Source organism: Pelecanus crispus, chromosome 2 (assembly GCF_030463565.1).
Source record: "Pelecanus crispus isolate bPelCri1 chromosome 2, bPelCri1.pri, whole genome shotgun sequence".
Taxonomy (NCBI): domain Eukaryota; kingdom Metazoa; phylum Chordata; class Aves; order Pelecaniformes; family Pelecanidae; genus Pelecanus; species Pelecanus crispus.
In genome coordinates this window covers 81,885,415-81,907,906 of record NC_134644.1, presented here as the reverse complement: position 1 = coordinate 81,907,906, position 22,492 = coordinate 81,885,415, and the positions used below count along the sequence as shown (strand labels likewise).

At 42.0% G+C, this 22,492-nt stretch overlaps 2 protein-coding genes across 2 annotated transcripts; both read left to right on the top strand.

The window, feature by feature from the left end:
• Positions 1-2,753: 2,753 nt before the first annotated feature.
• LOC104027794 (leukocyte elastase inhibitor) lies at positions 2,754-10,079 on the top strand. The gene is made up of 7 exons (XM_075706256.1): positions 2,754-2,921; positions 5,146-5,259; positions 6,896-7,030; positions 7,438-7,555; positions 7,938-8,080; positions 8,659-8,814; positions 9,675-10,079. Exons 1-7 carry the CDS (start codon positions 2,754-2,756, stop codon positions 10,077-10,079), a joined length of 1,239 nt encoding a protein of 412 aa, XP_075562371.1.
• Positions 10,080-11,968: 1,889 nt separating this feature from the next.
• LOC104027793 (heterochromatin-associated protein MENT) lies at positions 11,969-20,184 on the top strand. The gene is made up of 8 exons (XM_009478632.2): positions 11,969-12,056; positions 13,391-13,567; positions 14,495-14,581; positions 14,981-15,118; positions 15,663-15,780; positions 16,492-16,634; positions 17,750-17,917; positions 18,996-20,184. Exons 2-8 carry the CDS (start codon positions 13,400-13,402, stop codon positions 19,407-19,409), a joined length of 1,236 nt encoding a protein of 411 aa, XP_009476907.1. The 5' UTR covers positions 11,969-12,056; positions 13,391-13,399; the 3' UTR covers positions 19,410-20,184.
• Positions 20,185-22,492: the final 2,308 nt, after the last annotated feature.

Sequence of the window (22,492 nt, the reverse complement as noted above, 5' to 3'; positions counted from 1 at the left end):
AAGAAGAAAAAGAGGAATGGAATGGAAAATAAGGAACAGATCTCTGAGGTGTTACATTGGTCAAACAGCAGCTTTCACATTAGGGTGGGGAAATGGAAGCAGAATAAAGCAGAAGCACAAGAAAAATTAAGTCTAATCTAAGACCCACACCAGGTTCTAGTGATGTCACCACTGATAATAAAAGCAATGGTCTGGTGCCTGTTTCTCAGCCTTCACTATCTCACAGGGACAACACTTCCCTGGTTGTACTGTCTTAGAATCCTCCAAGATTAACAAAATCCATTTTTCTAAAACCGAAACCCACCAGGAGTGACAAATATTTTCTCAGTAGGAAACGGACAACACAAAAACTCACACATAAGAAGTCACTGTCTTTTCTCCGTTTGTCTGTTCCTCAGAAATGATTTCTATTAGACGAATCATAAAAGACATAGGTCAGCAACTGCCTTTTTTTTTAAACCCTCCAGACAGCAAAAGAAAGGTTGTTTAAAGTAGCGTGGGTTCAAGCTGTTACTAGGCTGTTGCCACAAAAGTGTTTACAGAAATACTTCTTCAGTCAGTTTTGTAAAGATCTTGTATGGTATCATTCTCACCATCACTTCACATCCTACTCCGAGATGATTCAGTTCTTCCAGAGGGATGTGGCCTTCAGGGCATAATAAATTGCTCAGTCTTGAGTCATAAGAACCTTTGCAGAACTGGCCAGACACACTATAAATTCACCCTACCCTTCACGTGAACCGCAGAAACCTTGGAGACACCCAGAGCAGCAGTGTTCCTTCCTGCACAAAACAAGGTACTGTAATGATTTCTAGAGATTATTTATTTCATATACTCTTGGAAGATGTTGCTTTGTTGACAAATGCATACAAAAAAAGGAAGCAAGGATCTGAACTGGAAACAACAAATGCTTGGGAAAGTAATTTACTGAGATGGCACAGGCATGGTCTAGAAGGTGTCCTTGACAGGACAATGGTTTTAAACTAAAGAACAGTAGATTTAGACTGGATATAAGGAAGAAATTTTTCACATAGAGGGTGGTGAAGCACTGGAATAGGTTGCCCAGAGAGGTAGTGGGGGCCCCATCCCTAGAAACATTCAAGGTCAGGTTGGATGGGGCTCTGAGCAACCTGATCTAGTTAAAGCTGTTCCTGCTCACTGCAGGGGGGTTGGGCTAGATGATCTCTAAAGGTCCCTTCCAATCCAAAGCATTCTACGATTCTATGAAGGTGGATGTCTTAAAAATATACAGGAAGAGCAATTTATTGTACAGAGTTCTATAATTTCTAGAGCTCTGTCCTGGTTTCGGCTGGAATAGAGTTAATTTTCTTCCTAGTAGCAGGCATAGTGCTGTGCTTTGGATTTAGTAGGAGAAGAATGTTGATAACACACTGATGTTTTTAGTTGTTGCTAAGTACTGCTTATGCTAGTCAAGGACTTTGCAGCTTCCCATGCTCTGCCAGGTGCACAAGAAACTGGGAGGGGGCACAGCTAGAATAGTTGATCCAAACTGACCAAAGGGCTATTCCATACCATATGACATCATGCTCAGTATATAAACTGGGAGGGGTTGGCCAGGGAACAGTGATCACTGCTCGGGAACTGTCTGGGTATCGGTTGGCGGGTGGTGAGCAATTGCATTGTGCATCACTTGCTTTGTATATTATTATTATCATCATCATTATTATATTGTTATTATTATAATTACCATTTTACCTTATCTCAATTACTAAACTGTTCTTATCTCAACCCAGGAGTTTTTCTCACTCTTACTCCTCCGATTCTCTCTCCCATCCCATTGGGGTAGAGGGAGTGAGCGAGCAGCTGTGTGGTGCTTAGTTGCTGTCTGGGACTAAAGCATGACAAGCTCTCTGGCTAGCATATATATCATAGCAGAGTAAGAACGACTGTGTTTGCTTAAGTCAGCTAATTTGTTCCTGTGTTATTCAGTTCTTATGAACATTGTGTCAGCTCCTGGTTTGCAAGCTGCTCAGGACACGAACTGTCTTTATTCTAAAGCCATCCTACACCAACCAGAATAGCTCCTAGTCTCTGCCTAGAGCTCTCAACTAAACCTGCAATGCAAATGACAAATAGCAGCACTTGTGGTTTACTGAATATGGAAACCTTGTCCTGCAGAAGAACTGGGAAGCTATGATCTGGGCTAGCACTGTAAGACAGAGTTTCAGGACATTTTTGAACGTCAGAAAGGGAATTCAGGATGCTTAGCATGCAACAGTTGTGGCGGTGCTTGCCCAAGCATTGGAAGGAGTATTTTGTCCTGTCCTAAAAGTATAGTTTGACTGTTACTGTTACCAGAATATTTGATCACTGCAGTTATGAGCATCAAAAGGCTCTTGCACAAATTGAAGCATAAAAGATGTCACAAGAGACAGTCTCTCATTATCCTCTAGCCCAGGCACTGGTGAGTAACATTATCAACTGTCACTCTAAGATGCTGTAAAGGACAGCACAGTAAATGTCCCGGTGAACAAATACAAAACCAGGTTGGAGGCTGCTTTTTCCCTAACCCAAATGATAGCTAGTGTCATCAGTGAAACAGGAATGCCACCCTTTATATGACTTTATAATACTTAATCCTCCTCATCCTTCATATAGATAAATACTTTTAGAAAGCTTTTAAAACAAAAAAGCAGCTTCCAAAACTGAAGAGAAACTTGCAGGCACATAGCAGTCATAATTAGTGGTTTGCTAATAGCATCTTTTCTCCCTTTCTGTGCAGGTTCAGAACAATGGAAGCTTTGAATAAAGCAAACACAAGCTTTGCTCTTGACTTTTTCAAACACGAGTGTCAGGAAGATGGTAACAAGAATATTTTGTTCTCCCCTTTAAGTATTTCATCTGCCCTGGCTACTGTTTATTTGGGAGCCAAAGGTAACACTGCAGATCAGATAGCAAAGGTGAGTCTGGGCTTCAAAAGGTAACTGTCTGAAAGGGTTGATCAGATGACACCAAATTGGGTGGGAGTGTCAATCTGCTTGAGGGTAGGATGGACCTGCAGAGGGACCTGGACAGGCTGGATCGATGGGCCGTGGCCAACTGTATGAGGTTCATCAAGGCCAAGTGCCGGGTCCTGCACTTGGGTCACAACAACCCCATGCAACGCTACAGGCTTGGGGAGGAGTGGCTGGAAAGCTGCCTGGCCGAAAAGGATCTGGGGGTGTTGGTAGATAGCCGGCTGAACATGAGCCAGCAGTGTGCCCAGGTGGCCAAGAAGGCCAACAGCATCCTGGCTTGTATCAGGAATAGTGTGGCCAGCAGGAGCAGGGAGGTGATTGTGCCCCTGTACTCGGCGCTGGTGAGGCCGCACCTCGAATACTGTGTCCAGTTTTGGGCCCCTCGATACAAGAAAGACATTGAGGTGCTGGAGTGTGTTCAGAGAAGGGCAACAAGGCTGGTGAAGGGTCTGGAGAACAAGTCTTATGAGGAGCGGCTGAGGGAACTGGGGTTGTTTAGCCTGGAAAAGAGGAGGCTGAGGGGAGACCTTATCGCTCTCTACAACTACCTGAAAGGAGGTAGTAGTGAGGTGGGTGTTGGTCTCTTCTCCCAAGTAGCTAGCGATAGGACGAGAGGAAATGGGCTCAAGCTGTGCCAGGGGAGGTTTAGACTGGAAATTAGGAAAAATTTCTTTACGGAAAGGGTGGTCAAGCATTGGAACAGGCTGCCCAGAGAGGTGGTGGAGTCACCATCCCTGGAAGTGTTCAAAAAACGGGTAGATGTGGCACTTTGGGACATGGTTTAGTCTAGTCTACCCTTGACTGGCTTAGAGTAGACCTGGTAGTGTCGGTTAATGGTTGGACTGGATGATCTTAAAGGTCTTTTCCAACCTAGACGATTCTATGATTCTATGATTCTATGATCTCTTGGAACAACATCCTCTATGCCAGAAATTTACTATGATGGAACAGAGGAAAGTCATAAGCAGAAAAATTACTCTAATCAAAACTCTACACACGTATATGCCAGCTCCTGTCTCACTCCTGATGTGCACTGCAATGAATAGACCAGTTCTCCACTTGGGCAGGTCAAAGAAATAGTCCACTCTAGTCTCTGGAAACAGGCCCCCAACAAATGAGAGAAGTGGCACTGGTGACACTGCCTCCTTTTAAATTTTTGCAGCAGAAATAAGGGATCTTTATCCCAAAGCTCAGTAACTCAAGCACTCACCAGGGAGTGGGAGACCCAGATTCTCCTACTCTGCCAGAGACAATTCCCATCTCACATCTCATCTCTTTGGAAATGACCCCACACAAAAAGACTCTCCCCTATAACTATTATAAGTTTTGCACTTTGCTAAACATAAATCCAGATCCACAAGATCAGAGAAGAAACACGGTGAGACTACAACCCTTTCTTTGGGGTACGTATTTTACAGACAAAATCACTTACTGAAATCCCTAAGCCATATTTGTGCAAAGTTCATAGCTTCAGCAGGCAGCAGTGAAAACAGCCCCAGTGCAGTTACCTAGGTCCTATAGTAGGAGTTGCGGCTTGTGACTTTTCATCTGCTAAGGCAGAAGCAGCTGTCTCACCTGCTAAGGCAGTGATCTAACTCCTGATTTACATGATGAAAGGGGGCCAGCAGGGTAACAAAGAAAGGAGTAATCTTCTGCTAGGAAGAAGGGAAAACAACAACAAAAAAAAAGGCATAGCTCTTCTGAAAAATGTTCCAAGGTTGGATGCAACCCTTTGTAACCTGGCTAAGATGCACGTGCCCAGAGCAAGGGATCTAAGGTATGAAACTTCCCTCATCGTTTTCATGCTTTCTGACACATAGCAGTGCTCCATTTAGACTTCTGCTTTGATGGTCTCCATCTGCACATAACTGGTTCTTCCCAGGTATTAACTGGTCAGCCCAAAGTATAACTCAAAGCAGGCAGATTCCTCTAGAAAAGCTAGTGACAGGAGAGTTTTGCCCTGCAACCCTCAGCTTACTGCGCTCATGCCATTTTGTCTCAAGGGTCTCAAGGCCTAACCAAAGATTTCATATTCAGTCAGGACTGGACAAAAGAATAAAATCTGAGTTCGACTCTCTTCATCACCAGTCCCAAGACATCACTGAAAGATTTTACGGAAACCGCAAATTTTCTATCTTTGTATTTATTATTGCTTTTTCCACTATAGGTACTTCATTTTAACAAAGCTGAAGGAGCCATAAATGTCATCACGACCATAAAAATGCAAGTCTATTCCAGGATGGAAGAGCATCTATCGAATCAATATGCCTGTTCCCAGAAGGTATCTCACCAAGTCCAGTGATCAAGCTATGGGCACGGTCAGATCTTCTCTTGCTTGTATTTTCCTTCCACATTTGCTTTTGCTTATGTTTGCCTTCCTCAGATGTAGTGTACACAATTAATTGGTACAGCATCTGTGACACCTTCATCTAATGTAATACTTATTACAGGCTTCCCCTTTTTAGGCAGAATTGCAAAAACTAACCTCAAATTTGCGAAATTTAAAATGTAATGTTACCATTCTCTGTCTCTTGATCTTTTTCCTTTAGCTTTGAGGATAGATTTCTTTCTCAAATTATTACTGTTCAATAGCTAGCTATTTAGCAAAAACATGCTATTTGAACAGGCATGGTCCCCACCTCAGAGAGCTAATCACAAGAACAGAGCTGTTGTCCCACACATTTGATTGCAGCATTAAGACAACAAAACCCCGAGTATTAACTTTTCCAGGCTACCTATGCTTGGTAGGTAGCCTTCTTCAGAAATTAGTCTCCATTTCAGTTGACTAGTTAACAAATAAATTGACACATTGGAATTTCCCAAGGTAGACCAGTTGCTTGCAATAAATATTAGAGAAGTGGAAATCATCATATTCCTGAGATATTTCTTTGACATACTGGTGGGCATCTTGTACCAGAGCATACATAATTTAAGATAGCAGAAAAATACAGAAAAGAAAACATAATCGCTCTGAGTCAGTAAAGGCAGGTTTTCCTCATTGACAATTCAACCATGGTGGCGTCAAGCTCTTCTCCCTCCTCTTTCCCGTCATCCTTATTCTTTGTGGGAGTGAGCCATTTCCCTGCATGCTGCCCACAAAGCCCCAGTGGCCACGAGTTCTGATGAATGGGAACTTAGATCTGCATTCCACAGCCAAATCCCATGGCAGAAAGATTTATTTTAGGGGCTGTGTCAACAACTCATTTGCACTGCATGAACAGGAGACGGATTGTAATTGAGTAATGCTTGTCTGAATTGTAAGAATTACAGAGCACTGTGGGTAGGGCAAATGGACCCTTCTAACAGTTTAGAAATTTAAGTGTCTGTTCATGCGGCTGTCTCTGATGTAATGACAAGATGAATACAGCACCAATTTTTAGTTTACTAATTCACAGCTTAAGTTCCTTGAGCTCATTTGAGAGTTTGACCCCACATTCATTTAATCCTGTTACTTCAAGATAATTAATTTACTGCAATTACTGCAGCAAAAAAATTTACAAAATATTAACATTAAGAGCAAGATTAAGAAATCTAGGGGCAAGCTTTCCATGTAACACACTCAACTTTCATAAATGAAAGGAGTCACACAGCCAAATCTTCATGCATTGTTTAACAATTACATTCTGTCTCTCACTCTCTGGATATACTTAGTTTCACAGTCTTCACTTAGAAACCCTTAGATATTTTACATAGTTCAGGCTCTTACCACCTGCATTCTGAGCCACTTACAGTGTGCAATTTTTAATACTTTCAAATGATTCTTTTAATAGCTGTCTGGTTTAGAATACCTCTTGTGTTGCAAGGTAATAGATCGCCTCAATAGAAATATATTACATGGAGCTGCATGAACAAGAAATTAGCAATTTTGAACTAGTTTACACAACAGATGAGTAACTTTTTTCTTCCTTTTCTCCAAGACAGAAATTGGCAAACCGGGTAATATACATACTGGGTTTAAAGCACTCAACTTTGAAATCAACCAACCCACTAAAAATTACCTGCTTACAAGTGTCAACCAGTTATATGGAGAAAAAACATTGCCTTTCAGTAAGGTAGGTAGGCCATTTATTCAGATTATGTAGTGCCATTTAACCTTTATGATCAATCTATGACAACATACCATAAACTATATACTTTTAAATATTTTCATTACATCTGCAAATCATGTTGTTATCCTTAACATAAATATTTTCTGTGAGACTCTTCCTGAGACTTTGGACACTAAAATTTTAGTTTTATGGGATGTGCATCTAATTTCCGGGTGATTTGCAGATGTGGTTAGGTGCAAACATTTAAATTGAGTATTTCCACTAAAAAATACTTTGTTCCTTTGACAAAATGCTGTGCTTATAGTCTATGTAATTTTTATCATGTTTTGCCTCTATTTGGCTGTAGTTATTTATTAGCATTCATATTGGCAGGCAACAGATATAAGACAGCTATCTCTCTTGCACTACAGGAATACTTACAGTTAGCCAAGAAATACTACAATGCAGAGCCAGAATCAGTTGACTTTGTGGGAGCAGCAGATGAAAGCAGAAAAGAGATCAATTCCAGGGTCAAACACCAGACTGAAGGTAAGCTCCTGCCTCTCTCTCTCCCAAATCAAAAAGAAGCCATTTTGGTATTGAACAAAGTCTTTGTACCCAAGGGGCCCAAGGCAGGTAAACAATTCTCCTCAGAAAGGTAAATTAGATCAGTTTTCCTAAAGCAGTCATCCACTGACAAGCCCTTACTAAACTTAGTGTCCTCCACCTGAACATGTGAGGAATGTGGCTTACTCTTTTTTGTAAATCAAGGTTACTCCAGTAATCACTTATTTGTGAATAATCTCAAGTTAGAAGCATGCTGTATCAGCACTTACTATTTCCCTGGCTTATATCTGCAGAAATTGTGCCAAAACTTACTCTGAAACAGTAAAACTGCACAAATGTGCCAATGTCCTTCTGTGTTCTCTAGGTAAAATCCAAAATCTGCTGCCTCCTGGATCCGTAGATTCGCTCACCAGGCTAGTCCTGATAAATGTGCTCTACTTTAAAGGAAACTGGGCAATGAAGTTCGAAGCTGACGCTACCAGGCAAAGGCCTTTCAGAATAAACACGGTATGGGAATATACTGACCTATATTCTACACTGTAGGTGGAAAAAGCAATTAAAAAGATGAGAGAGAGAAATTCCTGTCAGTCTTTAAATCCACATGAAATGTGGCATGAAAGTTATTTCATTTAATGCACACAGTATATTTTCTTCACCACATCTTCAGCACAAAGACTGCACACACATACTAGCACCTGAGCCACAAGTACAATTGTCAGAAGCTGACGTGAAAGAAACTTCCATTCTCTGAAGGCAGGGAAAACAAAGAGGTGAACAAAACTGTATGGGTTAGTTCTTTACATTTTCATTTTTAACCATACGACAAATCAGAGTGGAATACACCTTCCTGTAATAGATGTCATCTGAGACAGCTTAGATAGCTTTCCTAGCATCCAAGTGCCTTTCCAGAAGACCAGAGATCCTCTGTAGATCCTGTGTCCTACCACTTAGGACATAAGGATGTCTCAGACACACTGGGCAGCTTGTACAGTAAATACAATAAACTTCCACTGTGCTACTTTAACTCAGTTCTTTACTGTTCAGTCAGAGCACAAATAGCAAACATCTAATTTGATTTGTTGCAGCATACAACTAAACCAGTGCCAATGATGTACCTGAGTGATAAATTTAACTGGACCTACGTAGAATCAGTCCAGACTGATGTTCTTGAGCTTCCATATGTCAATAATGACTTCAGCATGTTTATCCTGCTACCAAGTGACATCACCGGCCTACCAAAGGTAAAGCAACTGAGAACATAAATCACATGAAAAAGCAAGAGTGTCATTATTTACTTATTTTATGCATGTGCAAGGTAAAACACCAGGTTGCAGTCATGTTTCTAAGATGGAGGGTACTGATCAGACTCAAGGAAAAGCAAACCCCAAACTTGGTCTAGCACTGTGAACTCGAACCTCTTGGAGCTCAGACTAGGTTTCTTACTCTTGGCAGCTGACAATTTTGTGGTTCCTAACGTTGATCAGTCCTGGAAATAGGTAACCCAAACCTGACAAGACTGGCTCTTCCTCCAGCTGAACAAAAATGAGGAGAGAAAGCTAGCCCTGCTGAGATTCACTATACCAATTTATTTCAGAAAAGAAAAAAACCACAAATTGGACGGCCTCCATTACTTTCCAGGAAGTCCAGAGGTAATACATATGGACACTGCCACCTTCTGTAAAGAGATGGATCCTGCCTTTGGAAAATAAACTCTTATGAAATTCTCATTTATGTTAGTGGGTGTTCTGTAGGAAAAATCTCTTTTCAGTAAATTATAAAATGTAGGGAAGACAGAAAAGTGAACAGCAAATCAACCAGACTATCATTACTGGGCACTGATGTTTTTGTTCTTCAACTATTTAACCCTGCTATATTCCCTGACAATTACTGAGAACAGTTCAAATACTGCATTGACCTACTGTACAGCAACATACTCCTTTAGTCAAAAAGACCTCCAAATTGGTCTTTCACTACTGCTTTTGTTTTGTACTCTTGTAACAGCTTGAAAAGTTCTCTGTTTAAGAAAAGAGAAGAAATAGCCCTTAGGGCACAGGTTTTTAAACACTCTGTAATTTTCTGATTCTCTTTTTGCTAACTGCAGCTGGAAAGGGAATTGACTTTTGAAAACTTGTCTGCATGGACCAGCCCAGAATTAATGGAGAAAATTAAAATGGAGGTTTATCTGCCCAGGTTCACGTTAGAAGAGAAATATGACCTCAAATCTACTTTGAGCAGGATGGGGATACAAGATGCCTTCAGTGAAGGTCAAGCTGATTTCACAGGAATGTCGGAGAACAGCGAGCTGGTTTTGTCGCAAGTTTTTCACAAGTGTTATCTGGAAGTCAATGAAGAAGGCACAGAGGCAGCAGCTGCCAGTTCAGCAGCACTGGCATCACGAAGTCTTGGTGCTACCATTATTTTTGTAGCAGATCACCCTTTCGTCTTCTTTATCAGGCACAACAAGACCAAGAGTATCCTCTTCTTGGGAAGGTTCTCTTCCCCCTAGAAACTCAACCATTACTAAACAGGCCCTCGCAACAACAATAATGAACAAAATACATACCACAAAGAGCATCCCAATAGTCTGTGCACTACTTAATTTTCCTGTACTGTTGACAAATGTCTTGATGTTAGAAGAGAGCACTTATTAAAAATAACCTGGAATTCAAGCCTCTGGCTCATTTTCCTACCCAAAAATGGTTAGCATACACTGTAAGTACCAAACTGCGCACAGAACAACACTGATGCATCTTTTCAGCGCTTTCTGAACCAGAACTGCCACAATGCAGAACAGATTAAGTTGATCTAAAACAGCAATTCCCAACACACTTGCTTTGGTACACAAGAAGAAAAGAAATGGGAAAAACTCCTTCCTGCAGAACGCTGCTGCATCTCCATTTCAGCTCGCTAAGCTCATCATCCCAGGAGGGCTACCTCACCCATATTCTTGTCAGTTTTATATCAGCTTTGCAGCCTGGCACAGCTGGTAATGGAATAAACCTGCAAAATCCTCTGTGCTCCTGATACTGGTACTTTCTTTCGTGCATACAAAGGGGCTAACACATGTACTTTCTAATCTCTGTCCCACAGCAATTGGAAAATATTGAACAACAATATAGAACTGGAGGAAAATAAAACATGTGCCTTGAAACCTTCTCCTTTGTACCCTTTCATGCATTCAACAATGTTGGCAGCCCAGCACTGCACTGCTTTACTCTTATTCTGCTTTGTCACTTATTTCACCAGTTTGAGGCAAGCCATTCTGCCTTGCCACCTCCTTTTCTCATCCTGCCTGGCATCCTTGCATCTTGACTAGCAAAGGGAGCTAGCTTGCTCACTCTCAGCATACTACTTTGGCACCATTCAGCTGAGCTTTCTGCTATCCTGATTTCTTGAGGACTTACTCATTGTACTAAAACCAACACTTGTTTAATTTCTCGCATTTCTTCATTGCCTTGCACAACGTTGATTTCTGCCACTTTTTGGAAGACTTGACCCACTCTGTTCCTGTAATCAGGCTTGCAGCAACATGCTTAGCACACAGTACAGTTTCCTTCCTTTCCTCCATTCCTCTTCCCATGTCTCCCAGGGTCTTACGGTTGTTGCCACCACCTTCTCCTCCTTTCACCACCCAACAGCAGCCCAGCTCTCTTCTGGGACTGCAGAGTGACAACTACTGTGCCGTTGTATTTTTTCACTCCACCCTTGCTTGAGCCCTCCTAGTGGGGTTGTTTCAGTCCTTGCCCTCCTTCACTACATGCAAGTACTGTGCACTAACTCAGTGTTTTGCGGTGTTTCTCTAAAATGATTCCCAGCCATGAGATCATGAGAGCAATGAGATTTCTTCACCAACACAACCAGTGGGGGGTCCATGCCTTACCCTTACCCTAAGTGGTCCTTCATGGCTTTGCTGTCTATGCTCCTAATGATCTTCAGTCTGAAGATGGACTCCCAGTGTCTAATTCAATCACTAAGCTTGATGTCTTATGCTGACATACTGCATCTGAAACCCAGGAGTCACAGCTGCACAGAGCCAGACAGGAGAATCAGGCCTACAATATCATCTTATATCCAGAAACCAAAACCAAGCATTATAGTTGTGTAACCTTTGTACTAGTCATTTATTTTAAACAACAGACCAGTTGTCTCCACAACACCAGAAGGCCACTGGAATGTGTGAACTGTTCTGCCATCCTGTCAGTAGACTATTGTGGTGTTAACAACAGAGCTGAGATTTTAATTCTATTGTCCTTTTGAAATGTCTAAAACTGAAAAGTGACAATGTCAACAAGGAGGACAAAATTACGTAAGATCTTTTCGGGATTTGGTAGAAAGGAGCTTAGGGTAGGCGGAAACAACCCGGGTGTAGGGGAGAAGGGAGGTGCAAGCAGTACTATATTTCTAAATTTATTCATTGCTTAACACACAAACACAGAACCTGATCGAGGACAAGACCTACATCTTCTCTCTCACAGGATCAGAGGTAAATATTTAAACCAATTTAAGTAACTTTTCTGATGTTTTTAAAAAGTGACCTGTGGCTTGCATGACTGTATAGGTAAATTATAATATACCAGTGTTACACTGCATTATTCTTGCCTCATGTTTTTCTAGATGTCAACCCTTAGAGAAAATAAATCTGTGATGCTAAGAGAAACTGATAATTCGGGGCAGAATTGATCACAAGAAGGAAAGTTTTCTTAGGGCAATAACTGTCTTATTAATCAAAGTCTTCAGTTTGATAAAGGAGTCCCATTCTTCAGGTGAAGAAAAGGCCATTTTTGTTCTGCAAAGGCACAGTGCTGCACATTATCAGGCCAGGGACTCAGAGGAGTATTCATAAGTGGAAAATAGAGAAATTTCCATCCAGATGCTCTCTTGGTTGGGTTCTCCAAGGAAATAAAATCACGCTGTGGTACAGATTTGGTACTGACAGCACAGTGACTGCCAGAAGAACTGTAGTCGTTTGGCAACCAAGCACTTGGTAAGTACCTGCAGACTTCAGAGATTTCCCCGCAATTTCTGTAGCTCCATTCCATAGATATAAATCTTAATAATAATAATAGCAACAACAACAATAACATTTCTTGTCTTTTGACTGGAAAACAACATGAGGCAGGTACTACTGGGCAGATATCTTAAAGTCTGGAATATTCATAACCTCAAGAAATCTGTCGGTTTCTGGGGAAAATAAAATTGCTGGAACATACAGAAGGGGTGGTAGGTACACATCATGAATAAAACTCCATCAATCTAAAAGCAAGTAACAGCTTTGTTATTCATGATACTACTCAGACTAGGTGGCTGGCCAGGAAAAGCACACAAGTTTAAGAATTATGCCTAAATTCTTTCTCAGTATCAGCTCTCAATTATATGCAGATCCAAAATGAAGTAGTGGGACACTCAGGCATGTTGTGAACCTATGTACTAAAACTGCATTTAAATTCCTCTAGGAACATTACTTTGATAAATCATTAGTTAAGGACGAAAAGGAAGAAAAATGCACAGTTTAGAAATCTGCACATTTTTGAAAACCAAAGCTAGAAAGAAACACAAATAAAACTGCAGCTGCATAAAAGAGGACATATGTACAATTATAGGAAAATATTATCTGGATCAAAAAAAAATATAAAAGAAATTGCTGCTCCGAGAGGTGGCAAACAGTATCTGTGTGGAAGATAAAACACAGAACTAGGCTATTAGTTTTAGTGGGTGCCAATGCATTGTGTTGCACATGTAACATCTCTCACTAATATGCACTGTGTACATAATTTTAAACATTCAAATAGCATAATTCTGCCTGTTGCCTCTTTCCAGGTTGTAGCAATGGAACTGGTCTCAACATCAATTGGCAAGTTTACAGTTGATCTTTTCAACACGCTGAATGAGAAAAACAAAGGCAAAAACATTTTCTTTTCCCCTTGGAGCATATCATCTGCTCTGGCTCTGCTGTGCCTGGGTGCAAAAGGCAATACAGCAACAGAGATAGCAGAGGTAGGTTGCTGTATGAAGCATACACCCCATACAATACCGGTCTCGTGTACTGGCTGCAAAATTTAGTGCTAGATAGAAAAACTTGCCACCACAATGACAAGGAACCAAGGCAGACCAGAGAATGTAACAAGTGAATGATAAATTTTATTCATTTCATAGCAGGTCCCCCACTTCTCCACTAAGAGAAAGTGTCCTGTGGGTATCACTCGCTGAGCACAGAGGTTCTCTGAACCTGACTTCTAAATTATTCTACACCTTCTAATTTATCCTGTGATGCTATGATTCTGTCACAGATGGGATATTCCCTTTGAGAAGCAAACAGCTGATGCCAGTAGCTCCTAATTAACTGGCAGGAGGCTTGCAGATCCCAGCACCCCACCTCTCTCCCCTGGCCAGGATGCATCTTTCTATCTTGATTTATGCTGTCCTAAACAACTGCCTGACAATCCAGCAGGAAAATGGGAAGGGCTTTAGTATCTCCACAACCCCCGACCCAATCCTTCCTAATGCCACATGGGCACATTGCTGGCTCAAAGGGAGCTGTGATGCTTAGCACTGCCCAGCACTCTGTGTCACCACACTCCTGTTTAGATGCCTTGGTACCGTTATCGTGGGGAGAACCATTTGGGTTTGCACAAACACATTACTATTGCTGAGAGCAACAGCTGTGGAAGGGAGTTCAGCCTTGCAGCATGCAGACAGGAGCACTGTGTCAATGCTCTGGGAGGTGGACAGTACTGCTCATTGTTACTCTGTGGGATTTATGTATACTACAGCTTCAGCATCCCTTTAATTAATCACCTAAGTGGCAGATAGCACAGTGAGTTATTATACAGAGCAAAACAAGACAACCATTTGATCCCCATTTGGCTTTAAGTGACACCAGTTCCTTCATGCTTTTTTTACCTTTGGAAAATCTGCTTGCAGGTTCTTCATTTCACTCAAGCAGCAGGAGCTGGACCCTCTTCTTCTGTGGCCAGACCTTCTCGGGGGAGACCAAAAAGAAGAAAAATGGTATCTATTAGAACTGAAATCCCAAGACAAAGAATCTCCAGAATCAAAATGTCCAGATACAGCTTTAGGAGTCCCATATTTCTTGCCTGCACCTCTCTTTAAAGTATAAACCCCAACATACTTCACTACAGGTTCAAGTTCAGTTCCTTTCATTCACTCAGACTCTGAGAAGCATGGAAGGACAAGCCACTGGGATAGTCTGGAAGGTTTGCTATATGGCAAATCAGTTAATCCAGTCATAATATAAACAGAGCCCTGCAAATTGCAGTGATGGTAAACTTGGAAAAATAAAAAGTAAGAGAGAGGAACACAAATCTGTCTTCCACATACATCACTTAGCATGTTTTGAAAACTTAATGCAAGAATGCAATTTCTGAATGTATGGTTTCTCTTTCCAAGGATCCTGAGCATGAGCAAGCTGAAGATCTCCATTCTGGCTTCAAAGAGCTCCTGACTGCCATCAACAAACCTAAGAACTCCTACTCGCTGAGAAGTGCCAACCGCATTTACGTGGAAAACACCTTCACTTTATTGCCAGTAAGTCAAATCTTAGGGAGGAGTAAGAGAAGGTGCAAAAAAATATTTCTCATTTTAGTTACTTGTCATTAATAGAACAGGTTTGAAGCTGACCCTGAATACTGCAAATGAAGAGCCCTGGATTCCAGTGATAAACTTAACTGCAAAATACCAGTCAGTCTGCTCACGGTATTTAAGGATGCATTGCCCTTTGAGTGTAGTGTAGGGATTCCTTTTCATGTGATATGGCTTTATTATTGGAGCCCCCAATATACACAACTGTAAATTAGACATTACAATAAGCACATCCATGGGATGTGTGTGGCCTTCCTCGCTTCTCCAAATAAAAGTGGGAACAAAAGAAGGGAATTTTCTGTCCCTTGGTTATTTCTCAACTGTTAACTCACAGTCCAACAGAGAGTAATAAGCAAGATCCTGCAGTCCTCGAGGCCCAAGAAACTATCAGAAAGTCCAAGAGCTAACAAATTCCCTTTGGGACTGAAAAATCCGGTACAGTATAGAACTTACTTTCTTTTTTTTTTTTTTTTTTTTTGCTTTTTTTCAGAGATACCTGCAGCTCAGTAAGAACTACTACAAAGCAGAGCCTCAGAAGGTTAACTTTAAGGCAGCACCGGAACAATGCAGAAAGGAAATCAACACTTGGGTTGAAAAACAAACTGAGGGTAAGCTGAGCTCAACCCCAACACCTTTCCTCTCCTATTAAGTCAGCCTGCTGTTTGCCTTGGGCAGGTGCCCTTGCTTTCCCACATGCTACTGCAGCAGCCAGGTCATGCTTTCTGATGCAGACAGTGAGCAGAGATGCAGCAGGAGGACAGAGAAAGAGCAGCACACTTAAGCAGCTTCAAATACCTGATCCAGACCTCAGTGAGCTCCTTGGGGACACTCCCATTGACTGCTGTGTTCTGCATCAGCTGGTCCTCAAGCACAACTGCTGCCCTGGTGCTGCACCTGTGCACACAGGCAGAGCAGGCAGAGGGGAGAAACAGCTCTGTCTACCAGTGTGCTCCAAGGCAGGTGGGGATGCCTACCTAGCGTTACCATCCTGCACTGGCCAGACATGCCAGCCTCCTTTTACCTGGCATAACCAGCTGGCGAGGCACAATATGGCTTTCTGCTTCTAGCTGCTTGCCATGAAGCTGTGACATTTTGGGAGGAAGAAGTCAAGCCCTGTCAGCTAGCCAGGAGAACCGGGCAGCAAACAGCTTTAGAAACTGTAAATAAACTAACTGATTTACGTCAGGGGAGTATTTTAGGGAGCAGGGCACTGAGGCATGAACTTTTTCACTAAGCAGTTGAACTGAGAGTAAAAACAATCAAAAGATGTCCTCACTGTGCCACACTGGAATGAAACCTGACTCTTCTGATTTCAAAAGGCAAAATCAAGAATTTGCTGAATCCAGGCGATGTGGTAAACTACACCGTCCTGGTCCTGGTAAACGCCATTTACTTCAAGGCAGAATGGAAAGAGAAATTTTTGGCAGAATATACGGAACTGCAACCCTTCCAACTGAGCAAGGTAAGCTCCTCCTGTATCCTTCTTACTGTAAACAGCCTGGTGACAACAGCTATTGCCGAAATCTTTCCATTTCGTAAGTCTTTTAGGTATCCCTGTGGTAACGACCCTCTGTGAAAAGCTGATTACAGCAAAATGTGTCAGTGCTCAGCTCACTGTGACATTCAGATGCTGCTCACTTAAATGGTAATGAGCTCCAGATAACAGCTACCATTTCCAAAAGCACTAGAGTCACTTAAGACCTTTTTCTAAAACAGTGCTAAAAGGGCTAGACTGTAAAAACATGATTTTGAGAGTCCAGGCTTCATGGACAGGAACTACATGCCATGTCATGTGTGAGTACAGTGCCTGGGCCTCTGTGCTGTGCAGCCTAGCTAGGTGCAAACATACTTGCTCAAATACAGATGCAACAGGGTACCCTGAATGGATGCATGGTCAGGCAAGACTAGAAGAAATGTTAATGGCATGTATCCCGAACAGATGTCAATGAATTCACATCAAAAGACAAGAGCTCTGTGCAATTTCCACCAACTGTAGCTTCTGCCTTCTGATTAGCACATATACATCAGCTGCTTCCCTGAATGAAGGGACGTAGATGTTAAGAGAGGTTACATACTCCTGCAAAGGTGACTGCTTGCCAGGAGCTCCCCTCATCATGAGCCCCTTACTGTTATCTTCTGTTAAGGGTTGTGACATAAAAAGCAATCAGCTAGTCACTTTTTATTGTCAGAGAGAGGAGACCACAGAAAAACTGCACAACACTCGCCCTCTTAAACCATAGCTGTTTCTCTGTTGTAGTGTTGTAAGGCCATATCCCATATCTGCTCCATCCCCCTAATCCTTGCAGACATTTCTAATTCTCTTCCTCCCTCCTCTGTGGGCTGCTGTGCATGTTTTGGGGAGAAGGGAAAAAACAGTCAGTTTAGCCCCCAACAAAATGCTCTGGACAAACACCACGATAACCAATATTGTCCAGTCAAGAAAAGCTTTGGAAAATGAATGACAAATCACTGTTATAAAAGCTGCTTACAAAAGTTTCCTCTCCCTCCACTGCACTAAGTCATCGTCATCCTTCCTTTAAAGAAATGATTTCTTACTTATAAAAAAATACTTTACAGAACAAGACCAAGCCTGTGAAGATGATGTACATGAGACATACATTTCCAGTTCTTATTGTGGAAACAATGAATTTCAAAGTGATTGAGTTGCCGTATGTGAAACACGAACTCAGCATGCTCATCTTCCTTCCCGATGACATCAAAGACAGCACCACAGGTCTCGAACAGGTAAAAATGTATGGTACATCCATTTTGTATCGCCACCCAGTCATTACAAAAAAAAAAAAAAAAAGGGCAGGCTGGCAATTATATCTCCCCCTCTGAAGACGTGCTGTTTGAGCTCCTCCACTAGCTGAATTTATTTCCTTTAATACCTATCTAATCCCAAGAAAGTTCCTCCAGACTGAGCGCCCTCAGTTTGGTAAGAACTGAAGACAGTCAATACTGTGCATAATCAGATGCTTAGCTCTTCAACAGCCCATGACCGACACCCAATCCTACATGATCTTTAAGGGTTAAATTTCCCTTCATTGCACATTCAGGAGGGACAGTACCGCACAAGTAGTCACAGCCTCCTCCTGAGATAACAGACACCTCTTCTCCATGGTGTGGAAGTTTATTCACCATCTTGTTCTCATTCTGTTTGCCCACACACACTTTTGTTTGCTATCTGAAAAACCAGGACTTTGGTGAGTCTGCATTTGCTACAATAATGAGATCTGCCACTGTAGTTACCACAAGTGCAAGACTGTGAAATTCTTGGCATCTATCATATCAAGAATACCATTCATTGCTCTCCTCCATTTGATCTGAGCTGAATCCTGGTGACACAGTGCACAGGACACAGAGTGGCAGTGAAAGTTTTTGCTGGAAGCAGTTTGTTTTGAAATTGCCAAGGAAATACATGCAATATTAACACCTGTTTCTATGGAACTGGACCAAACCACCTGCTGCACAGCTGGCAATCTCCCAGTAATTTCATTCACATCAAGACTGAATTAAAGAGAGGAAAGAACTACCTCAGGGGATGGCAGCTGCAGGTGTTGAGTGCCCTGTCTTTCTTTTGCAATGAATTTGGCAGGGGTGGTGCTCAAACCCTTGCAGCATTAAGCCTCAAACATTTGTTGCACACCCTGCCTCTGATCATCAGTAAAACCAATTTATATTTCACACTTGCAGCTAAATGTTAAATTTGCTATTTAAAAACTGTTTAATTCATTACATTGCCATAAAATTGATTAATTCATAGTTAATTAATTTTGTTTTCCTTGCAAATATCAAATTCCTTCTCTTTCTTAAACGATAGCTGGAAAGAGAACTGACGTATGAGAAGCTGTCTGAATGGACTGATTCCAAGAAGATGACCAAAACTCTTGTGGATCTGCACCTACCTAAGTTCACAGTGAAGGAGAAATATGATCTCACTCGTGATCTGAACAGCATGGGAATGCACAGGGTCTTCAGCAGCAATGCTGATTTCAGTGGAATAGCTGAGAATGGTGGTATAACGGTCTCCAAAATAATTCACAAGTCTTTTGTTGCAGTTGATGAGAAAGGCACTGAGGCAGCTGCTGCTACTGCAAATACAACAATAACAAGTCCAGGACCTGGTGACCATGCTTTGAAATTTAAGGTTGACCACCCCTTCCACTTCTTTATCAGACACAATATATCCAAGACCATCCTCTTTTTTGGCAGATGCTGCTGTCCCCTAGAATGAGTTATTACCTGCTCCCAGACAGCACTCAAGGTTCACTGTTCAATGGAAAAAAGTGAACTGCAGTGTTAAAAGCACAACCTTAAGTCATGTAGCCATATATACTGAAAGTGTATGCCCTTTTTCTTCCCCCGCCAAGTAAGGCAGCACCCAGACACCACCCTGTACCTCAAAGACCATCCCCTTACTGCTCCCTTCCATTGTCTTAATGAGACAGCCCTCCACAGAAAAAGAGTCCAGAATTTTGCTCCCTTGCATCAAACCTGCTCTTCTGGCTTTATTGTTTGAGAGTAAGGTGGAGCCAAAAAAGCCCTCTAGACATAGGCCATCATCTAGCCCCATGCCAAGTGCTGACTTCAAGGGAAATGCAGTTCATCCTCTTGATTCTTCCTGGAAGGAAAAAAATCCCTGAAAGAAAAAAAAGAAAAAAAGAACTTGTAAAAATCTATTATGCTCTCTTTTCCTCATTGGGAAACCTGCATTTGCATTACAATGCAGTTTCCTTATGTTCATTTCAAATCTAAAGACTGCTGGAAATTAACAAAATTTAATACAAACCCAGAATAATCTCAAAACGCCCCTCACCTTCCCCTGTCTCACCGCGTGTATACCGGCACATTACATTCATTCTCTCATGCCCTTGCAGCTTCATGACAAAATGAGGCAGCAAGGCAAAACGGTCCAGCCCTTAACATTTAATCGCTGATTTCTAATCACCTTGCATTTTTGCCTCATTTTTCTAAACTTTGTAGGCTAAGGTTGCTGAGAGTTCCAATCAGCAAAAATGCTAAGAAAACTATGAGCACCATGCTTCTTGCTACCTCTTATTGATATGCAATCCAAAACCTCCAAAATTCAAATCTGCTTCCTCTTTTTAATTTAACCTAATTATACGTGTTTCCTGGCTAGTATCTGCACTATCCTTGCTACCTGTACCATTGATCAATGTATGACTTCTGTAATGATTTATGATGAATTATGTAACTTACAAATGCATTTCAGCAAAGACAGTCACAGTATTGACAGAAGCACCAGTGCGATTTTGACTGCTGCTTTACTTCATAATTTTACCATGATCTGCATATAATCCAATAAATGAACTTAGAGTTGTGTTTGTGTTATTCAAGACACTGACCTACCTGGTTCTCTTAGACCATCATGTAAGGTGCACAGCTGGAGCACGTTTCCATTCTTGCCATTCCAAATCAACCACCACATCATCCCAATTGACAAAGCTGACCCATTTAGTGTCTTATTTCCACTAGGCTTCAAAGAGCCCCAACCACTGTTATCCTAGACATTTACTAAACATACCAAATCAAATTAAACTCTATAATGAGCAAGTTTTTGCTCACCAAGACAAGGCATTTGAACTTTTCTTTTTAAGCATTCAGTTTCCCATTTTTGACCACTGCTTATGGCACTATCGGCCCCCCTGGGACCTACTCAAGAGGCTTGTTTTCCTGCCACAACACACTAGAAATAAAGTCTGACTAGAGCCTATAGCCCAGAAGAGCGGCTTCCAAACATCCGTTTTGCCCATGTACAACAGTGAACAAGCAATGCTGCACTGGCAACACCAGTTCCCTCCGTCAGCTTGGGAGGGCAGCAGTTGTGCTTTCCTGTGGCCATGAGGAATAGCATAAAGTTTTGTAGCCATTGTGGTACTCAGTAACCACATGTCAGAGAACATTACTTAAGGCAACAAGATTTGAATGCAGGAGGGAGGTACTGTGAAAACATCTACCCTCAGCAAAATTCCACCTATAATTAAAACTCACTCCACCTCCACAAAAGGTATTCTATTTGGAAATACATCTCCACCCAACAAAGTAAACATGCATCTTCTTCCCTGTACAAAATGCTGCTTCTAAAATTAGTGCCCTCCCTTGTCTGTAGCCCTCAGCTCAGGGTTCAGCTGTCTGTCATCCAGGTCCTACGCTGCTGCAGCCCAGTTGTGGGCTATTGACTCAACTTTACTAAGAAGTTTGTTGCTTAGGTGTGGACAAGCACCCAAGTGAAGGCCATGCAAAATAAGTAAAAACACAAACAGAAAAGTTATTGTCAGGATGGAATAGTCAGCATAGCAAGGCTTCAGGAGGACAAACACTTACATGAAGAGGTATAAAATATCAATTTTTTAAAAAATTAAGAATTGGAAGACAATGATTAGCAACATCAAGGCTAAGCCTCTTCTAGGGAGCAACAAAGACCAGCCCTCCTCCACTCAAGTGGTGAGCCAGCAGACTCATCAGGGTGGTAACCATGTTAATTCTTAGCCTTGTAGCATGTTAATCCTATCTCTCTGCTGTGTGTATTCAACAATAAGTAATTACTGGGAACTCCTAAATTGTGTATACCTAGTTTGAAGAGTCACTTCACATAAGAGCAAAAGTTGCCCAAAGAGGTGGGAAGAGTACCATGCCAAACCAAATGAAAGGTCTTCCCATGCTAATTTTTGTGCATCCCCTCACTCATACCACACTGCAGGGCTCTGCAAAGTGATACCTCTGAGGCTCTGAGGAACAGTGTCCACCAGCTGGTGAGAGGTGCAAAGGGTCAAACAGGCTGGTTTTGGTACCAAGCTACTCCCAGTCTCAGCTTTCCTTGAGAGACAATGCCAAAGAGCACACCTTCCAGTATAAGACATACTTGGGATGCAGGTGAAAAGGGTGAAAGAGAAGGAAAGGAACCCATCCAGGGGGAAACACTCTTTAGAGCTCAGCTACTGCAAGCAGCATTGGAAGCTGCTTCATTTGTGCCTCCCTGTACTATTTTCATGGTAACCAGTGTCTGGCTCTCAAGTCAGGCTAACCCTTATGGAATCACAGAATTGTTCAGGCTAGAAGTGACCGCTTGAGATCATCTGGTCCAACCCCCTGTGCAAGCTAGTGCAGGTTGCACAGGACCACGTGCAGTTGGGTTTTGAATATCTGCCTCCACCAATGGAGACTACACAACCTCTCCAGGCAACCTGTGCCAGTGTTTGACCATCCTTGCAGTAAAAAAGTGTTTCCTTGTGTTCAGATTGAATTTCCTGGTTTTAATCTGTGGCCATTGCCTCTTGTCTTCTCACTGGGCACTAT